Source organism: Saccostrea echinata, unplaced genomic scaffold (genome assembly GCF_033153115.1).
Source record: "Saccostrea echinata isolate AGI-Se365-2 ecotype Australia unplaced genomic scaffold, CSIRO_AGI_Sech_v1 ptg000046l, whole genome shotgun sequence".
Classification (NCBI taxonomy): domain Eukaryota; kingdom Metazoa; phylum Mollusca; class Bivalvia; order Ostreida; family Ostreidae; genus Saccostrea; species Saccostrea echinata.
In genome coordinates this window covers 5,734,061-5,742,500 of record NW_026889795.1, presented here as the reverse complement: position 1 = coordinate 5,742,500, position 8,440 = coordinate 5,734,061, and the positions used below count along the sequence as shown (strand labels likewise).

At 37.4% G+C, this 8,440-nt stretch overlaps 1 protein-coding gene across 1 annotated transcript in view; it reads right to left on the bottom strand.

The window, feature by feature from the left end:
* Window positions 1–8,081, bottom strand: part of LOC133202207 (RING finger protein nhl-1-like) — an 8,798-nt gene extending 717 nt beyond the window's left edge. The window contains exons 1-3 of the mRNA XM_061337982.1: window positions 7,988–8,081; window positions 5,731–5,816; window positions 1–5,565 (exon numbers count right to left, since the gene is read on the bottom strand). The exon at window positions 1–5,565 is cut by the window's left edge and continues 717 nt beyond it. Coding sequence (XP_061193966.1) covers window positions 2,287–5,532 — 3,246 coding nt within the window. The 5' untranslated portion in view covers window positions 5,533–5,565; window positions 5,731–5,816; window positions 7,988–8,081 and the 3' untranslated portion in view covers window positions 1–2,286. The remainder of the gene's footprint in view (window positions 5,566–5,730; window positions 5,817–7,987) is intronic.
* Window positions 8,082–8,440: the final 359 nt, after the last annotated feature.

Below are 8,440 nucleotides of genomic sequence, written 5' to 3'. Positions count from 1 at the left end.
TTCCTGGTGAGACTTTGGTTCAACCCTGTAGTAACACTTGCACATAAAAAGGGGGAATAGATATCGATTATATAATTTAACTTAAGTAGACGATTTTCATTGTAGTGGTTCCAGCTTTGGAAGGGGGGGAGGGGTGTCGCGGACTCCCTGGGAATTTTTAAGAGTTATTAAATTTATAAAGAAAATAAACCAAAAATTTACAAACGCAAAAACCTACTTTATGGAAGGGGATGAGGGTGGATGTCGACATTTCTCAGAGGTTACCTCCATATTTTTATTACTCTTCTTACCAACTTACGAAGAGGGGCTCATGTTTACAAGGAGGTCCATGGTCATCTTTTTATTATTTACAGAGTATAATTATCAGCATATTGTGATTAACATTAAACAATCAATGCCGAGTAGATTTCGTCCGGATTAAGGTCACCTTCACATATTTCCGTCAAAACACTAAACAGATTCTTCCGTACAAACTGGATACAATGTTCAGAAATGCCATGTGCTTCTCAATCGCAGAAAAGTGGCAGAAGAATCTGTTGGCAGGAACTCAGAATCCCTGATTAAAAGGTCACAGGTCAAACCTAATTATCAGTCTTTTTGTCTGCTTCTATTTTCTGCGTCTAACATCAGAATCTATGCCACAGAAATATGAACCTAAATATTTAGCGTGGCCGGTTTTGTTTACCAGTTCGTCAATACGGCATTCGTGGAATGTCTGATTTTTATTGGATGGGTGGTGGTTTTCCGAGATACATGTAATTATTTACCATTAATTAAATCAAAACTTTTACGGTTTGTTTCATTTCCAAAAACAGTTTTCAGGAATGAAATTCTCTCTCTCTCTCTCTCTCTCTCTCTCGTATACCGTGATTTAGACATCTAGAAATACATATAAATGAATTATTACAACTATTTCATTTCACTCTTTAATAACAACTTTACTCCAACCGTATCAGAATAAAGTGAGAAATGAAAAAATAATGTAATATACATATATACAAGCAGTGGATATTAAACTGCAATTAATTGGCTTTTAAAAGCTATAATACAATTAAAGAAACTTGGTACATCATTCTTTTAATATTATATATAAAACATAAAAACATTTCAAATGTTGGATCTACAGTTGTCTCATTTTTTTAATATGCTAAAATGCATCAGTATATCTCAAATTTTCAATTACAGGTCACTGGATCATTCTCTTTAAAGTAATTCAGCTGAATTTATTTTGTAGATAAGGTAAAATAAAATACTGATAAAACTGTATGCCTCAATAATACTGATAAAAAAAAATTACAATTTCGAACAAGGCAAAATGTAGGAATACATTGCAATGCTTAATATCCAATGGTATGTTATCCTTGAAATCATAAAAAAAACAAAGTAACTAACCAAATGGAAAAAAAATATCTAAAACAAAAATAACGCTTCTCACACTTAAGATAGTAAAGAAAATAATGTCACTCATATCAAAGGTAAAATAAGTGCTGCTAAAATGGCGGCACACATTGTGAAATAACAAATATATCTGAGCATGCGCGAGCTTTGTACATCCTGAGAGAACAGATGTTTGGCACAAATGTAGATATTGACAAAAAAGCGCCTGAAAGATTACTTCACTACAATTGTACGATTGTTCAGATTTTGTTAGCTATATCTACAAATACATGTAAGTCCATGCTAAAAGTAGAAATTTTTTAGACATTCACAATTTTCGGTGAAGAATAAACAAAAACCCTTTATTCAAAACAAACCTTTGTACTTTCGATTGAATAGCTGAATTGGTCTGATCGACTTACTTTTTTTAAGTTAAGAAGAGTACAGTAACTTTCATATCAATTTTGGGGTTTTTACAAGTAATGATGTACGTTTAACAGCTCAATTTTTCAAAAAAAAGTATTGTGAAATATAACCGTTACTCCTTTAAATTGAATTTATTCGCAACATACAGTCATGTAAAATTTCACATTTTGCTCTGATTAGTAATCAGACCTATTTGCAGTAATTGTTTAAGTAGAAATTTATTTTTCCCCAGAAATTACATGTAATAAACGTAGATAATTTGAAATTTTCTTTAACGACACGTGATTTAGTCAAATGCCGGGATATATGAAATATTGCAGCACTTGTTTTGGCTTACAATTTTTTTAATGTAAAATGCAGTATATCTACTTAACACAATTCATAAGTTTTGTTATATATCGAAAGAAACTCCCGATGAATCTTTAAACCATACTCGAAATTGATAGTTTAATGCTATCATATTATTCAATTCTAGTTTAGTTTTTAGAAAATTTGTATTCTGTGATTTTCCCTATCACTGACTACAACATCACCGTTTCCGAGGATTCCAATTCCTTCTAAACCTCTGAATTGTCCATTTTCGCTTCCATAGCTTCCAAACATACAGTAGAATCTTCCATCGCCGTGAAATACTTGGATTCGGTTATTTCCGCTGTCGGCCACAAGAACGAACCCCTGACTGTCTATGGCTATACCTTTCGGAAGTTTCATTTCTCCCTGGCATGTTCCATGAGAACCGAAAGAGAACAGGAAGTCGCCGTACATACTGAAGACCTGTATCCTGTGATTGTTACTGTCAGAAACATAGACTCGATTATCCGGGCTGATTGCAAGATAATGCGGGTTGTCGAAGTGACCGAGTCTGTGGCCCATACTTCCAAACTCACGAACAAAGTGACCGTTGGACTGGAAAACTTGTATTCGGTGGTTTTCTTTGTCACACACGTATATAAATCCCATGTTATCACTAGCTATTCCCCAGGGATACAGAAGTTGCCCTGCCTCAACCCCCTCCTCACCAAACATGAGCTGAAAGTTCCAGTTGTGGTCAAAAATTTGAATTCGATGGTTCATGCGGTCTGTAACAACAATTTGCCCAAAACTATTGACTGCAATTCCTGTTACGGAATCGAACTCCCCGTCTTCGGTTCCATAATTACCAACAGATCTGACAAACTGTCCTGTGTTGTCGAAGACTTGTATGCGGTTGTTGTGACTATCAGCTACTAATATATGGTTCTCTCTTGGTGTAGTAGCAATCCCTCTGGGCCACGTAAACTCCCCGAGGTCGTTACCACGTTGTCCAATCTGTCGAATGGCTCGACCTTTGTTAGTATATTGAATTATAGAGCTGGAAACAACTGTGCTTTCATTTTCATAAAACGTCACCATCGGTCGAGAAAGCAAAAGCTCACCGGAAGTAGACGAATCCGAATCGTCGTCGTCGTCGATGTGAATATTAAATCGTACAGGTGGACGAGACCGTGGACTGGAGCTAAGGGACCTAACTCTGGTAGGACTACTGTTCCGTTCTTCAGGGCTTTCTCTACTGTCCGTTCTATGTCGAGATGGAGACGAATCATTTGCTTCTTCAACAATAGATCTGATACGATTTGCCGTTGCTTGCCGGGTGGAGGCAATTAATGCGCGTGCTTCGTTAAGTCGGTAAAAAGAAGCACCGGTACTTAGACTTCTGAATCTCCTCTCAGATGCAGATAGGGGGTGATGACCTGTATAGGATGGTGCCGAACTTCCTAACAGGGTGGCTAATCTTGTGTCCGATAAATTGTGTCGCCTTCTCTCGTGAAGTGTCATTGACCGCCTTGGAGAGCGGATTCCTTCGCTACTTGTTTCAGATTCGCTATCAAAGTCCCTTATAAACGTGTAATGCGGAGTACCCCAAGAGTTAGAAGCTGCCATGTAAGTAGGAGGTACAGAAACATTTGAAACTGCACCTGAATAAGGTGAAGATGTTAAAGTCCTCGAAGCAGATGTTGGTAAGGTACTCCATGTTGGGTAGGTAGAATCTCTTTCATATCGAGATGATTGAGAATATCTCGTTCCCAAGGGACCTGATAGATCAGTCACGCCAATGCCAGTTGTCGATCTTACATGTCCAGATGAAGAATCAAAAAATGTAGGCTCATCTGGAATTGAGATTGGGGTTGATATTGGAGAATATTCAAGGTCAAACATCGGAGGTTCTGAATACTGATCTGGTAAGTTGTCCTCGTTTATGATGACTGGCAAGTCATCGTCCAAAAGAAGTGGTTGTTGACATATAGAGCTTGCTTGGGGAGTGGTTGACTGTGGAAGACTGTAATTAGAGGCAGACTGTGATGTTGAATGTGGTGAAGCAGCTGAAGCATTTAGCGTTGAGGATGGAGCTGCATAAGTTTTGCCTGCTTGCGAGGTTGAGTGCCGGGGGTAAACAAAAGTTGGGAGCATTGAATGCAAGGGAACGTAACTAGAAGCAGCTTGTGAAGTTGAATAGCGAGGGTAAAGAGTGGTGTGTGCTGTAGTTGAAGGTAGGTAACTAGATGTAGTGTGTGCTGTTGTTGAAGGTACGTAACTGGATGTAATGTTTGGTGTTGGTGCATGAGAAACGACTGTAGGGGAGTTTTCCAAGGAAGAGTCACCAGAAGACTCATCTGTCGTCGAAAATCTCGCTTGTGCTGTGCTTATTTCACCGAAATTTGAAATACAGTTCGAAATCCGCGTTCCATCCATAATAAATTCGATGGATCTTTCCCTGGGAGGCTGATATCTATCAGCATTATAGCTTCGAAGCCTTTCCAAGTGGTGTTCGCTTTGTCGCTTCAAATCCATCACGTCATCATCTGGAAGAACAAGGTACCGTCTTCTGAAAAGCGATTCGTTTGTGTCTACAAAGGATGCTAACATCGCCAATTCCACCTCTATGTTGTCTTTCTGCAGTGTTAAAGATCGTATTTCTGCTTGAAGAAAAGTTTCTGCTTCATTATTTAGCAATCTTTGCCTTGATCTCAAGTCGATGATATAGCGCTCAATGGCCTCGGATATGTCTGATTTCATGGAATCAACTCTTTGGCGCACTGCCTCCATTTTACGTTCAAGATTGCCAGCGATGTCCGTTAGTCTTGGTACCCCTCTTTTGAGTTGCCCCAAGACAAGGGTTACTTCACGCTGTATTTGTTCCATGTGAAGGCTTTTGCATGTTGCACAAATCAATTGATCACAGTGGGAACATCTCATTAGATCCACCTCCCTTGAACAGGCAGGACAGCGCCTTCTCGGTGCTTGTGGAGCATGGGAAATACGGTTTTGAAGTCTAGGATACCTAGGCAAGACCACCTCCTCTTCTTCTTCCTCTTCTTCTAGATCTTCTGCTGCGCAGCATGCTCCATTAGGAATATAAAAGAATTCGTCATTTCCGCTTGCCTCGTTTGCGCTGGCTGGAGCGACTACTTCATCGCTGACGTCACTTGTTGGACGAAGAGCAAGAAAGTTTTGAATTGTTAAATTGTTGGGATAAGCGGAGACTCCCTGGTAAGGTACGATATGTTCCGCACGGCATTCGGGACATTTCAGCGTTCTTGTAAGGCCCCTTACCAACCCTTCTAGGCAAGGGGATTCACAGAATGTATGTTGGCATGGCAACAGTTTAGGATTATTGTACCTATCTAAACATATGGCACACCTGAGAAGCTCCTCGATACGATTAGCAGCATATGTTGCATGTTCAGCCATCTGAGGTTCTGCAGTTACTTTGAATTTATTTGTCTGAAATATAATCAAATACAGATCATTAGGAATTTTCAAAGGTTCCTTGGTTTTGTTTTTATTTGTTTATCCCATGACGGTTATATTATTATTCACAAAAAGCCTGTGTAAAGTAAAAACCAATATTTTATTATTCATGTTTGTAGATGATTACAGTATACTAACCTTGACAGTGTTTACTTTTATATTGTAAAGATGTTAAAAATCCAATACGAAGTCAGAATGGATAATGGATTGAAGTCATGGAAAATCTGAAATAAATTAATAGCATAACTTTAAACAAAAATTCTTTCGAAATCATATTGAAAGATTTATGTCGAAAACATTTTTTTAGCCATGAAAATTAACATAGCATTTACACATCCTTTACAATAAATTATCAGTGCTTCTTGAATGCTACATGAGCTCGATTTAGACTACTTGCCTTTCTTTGATTTAGAAATCTTTAACCATTTAAATGATTTTCTTTTAATCTCATTTTTTTTTTAAATAAATTTTGATTATTACTTAACTTGATTAGTTAAGTGTTTATGGCAAAGTAATAGATTATGTACATTCATCCCAAAAAACGAGCTTTCATAGCATGGTTTCATTCGTTTGCACTATAAAATTCTTAGTCGCTGTAAGAAGCAGACATGGTAGAAACTGACTTCAATGTGGTGTACGTACATATGCCTTTGTTATGTGGCGTGGGTGGTGACTTACAAAGATGTATGACATCCTTTGATCGTTGAAGTGGTTCCAAGAAAAGTACACAGTTGGTTCGGCGGATCTTAAACAAAGCGTTGTCAATGTGTGCATTTGCATATGAGGAATTCTAACCCATTCTTCTGCTAACTTCGATCTACCATGTCTGATGGTAATTTTAAACATTTATAATGCTGAAGATATAATGTTACATAGATCTAAAATTGCTTGTCGTGTCATGCTAATATTTTTGGTTCTTTTTTCTACGATAAGTTTCAAATATAGGTTCATTATTAGTTTGTTTGAAAAAAAAAATCATCAATGACTTTGAAACGATGTTTATATATGCTTGCATATTTAATTGTAAGTACTATATTAAGTTTAGGTTGTCTAAATCAATGTTTGCATTATATATGTATATTTTTTACGCAATCCAGTACATTAAGACGGAATTGTTTAATTATTAGTTGCCAAATTTTGTGCTGGATCGTAAGCAGGTCGAGGGAAATAAAAGAGAGAATGACAACTCGTTATTATTTTTGATCCGCCTGTCAGATAAATTAGATAAGAAAACATAATGAGCCAAAATGACAACAGACAAGTTAAACGCATGCAAAGGGAATGACTCAGATTCACGCATTTGTTCCATGCAAATGTGAACAAAGTATCTGTGATCTAAGCCACATCTAAAAAAAAAAATATAATATAAATAAAAAAATAATTCGCTCTCTTCCGACAAGGGGGGGGGGGGGGTTAAATATGTAGGTAGGTAAATTTTATCTAGAATTAACTTTTTTCAATTTCAGAATTTTTTTCTCTTAGAAAATTACAGAAATGTGATCCTTGTGGATAAATTAATAAACAAGAATTTTAATAGAAATTGAGGTGGTTGAATTGATTTTTTTTAATAGGTACGTACAGCATTCTTTTTTCACATTGTCGCCTTTGAGATACATGTTTCATAACCATGTCTCATTTCTAAAAAAGATGTATCCTAATGTAATTAATACTTATATCTACTTAGAAAGAAAGCCTTCCAATATTATTTTTTTGAATGATGGTGAGACTTTATCAGGTTTATGACTGCATATCATGCGCGGATCTAGAGGGGCGGTCGGGGGGGGGGGCTGACCTCCCCCCCCCCCCCCTGGAATTTGCATAGTTAAAAAAAGTATTAACTGAAGCAAATAAAGAATGACTTTGGACCCCCCCCCCCTAGAAAACGTGGACCCCACCATCACCACCACGAAATAGGTGTTTTTATCGTTTGGGGAAATGCATTTATTTAACGTTTTTTTAGATTTTTTTTTTTTGACTAGGATCCCCCCCCCCCTGGAAAAAATTCCTGGATCCGCGCCTGCATATTGATGCTAAAATGAAGATGAAAGCTACTCGCTCTCCCAGCTTCTGAAGTCTATGTACAGTCCTGCTTAGAAGTTTATGATAAGACCACAAAGGTGATTACTTTTATTTTCATTTTATGTGCTTCTCGTTTCTATTTTCAAAGTTTATTTTTATCTTTTATATATCATATTGTGGTACTTGGCCGCTTAATTGATCGAGCTGCATGACCCCCCCCTCCCGTCCACAAGGAATGCCACGTGTAGAGAATACTTTAGCACTTTGATAAGAAACCTCTAACTTCGATGAACTTTGAAGATGGATTATTTGGCATGCATATTCTAATGCGACTAAAAAACCTGATTTTAAAGAGAAAATAAAAAAAGAGACAAACCTTTGCGTTTTTCAGATTTCGTATTTCCGACCTTCATGGTGAAATTTTCCAACATCTGGCGAAGAAAATCTACATCATCGCACACAGTGAGCTTCTCAAATGCACGCAGACGACCGGAAGATGAAATATATATTTATCCAGATTTTTGGTACAATATAATTTGTTTGTGGTTTTTATCTGTGAACGTCTGCCAGACAGCGAGGAAGTGGCCGCGAGTTCATTGAGATGGCGGCTTGGTGTGTTATACACAGAAGTTTGAGAATGTTTTGTTTTCATTGTAATATATACAAGAGATGATGCTGGCGATGTACTATATATAGAACATGATAAAACCCCTGTCGTGCCATTCTGTTGCAGAGGGTGCACTAAGCCGCAAGCGTGGAATGTTTTCAAGTTAAATATGAAGCAACAGTTCGCATTCTTTGCTAAAAATCATCCCAATCAAGCAACAAT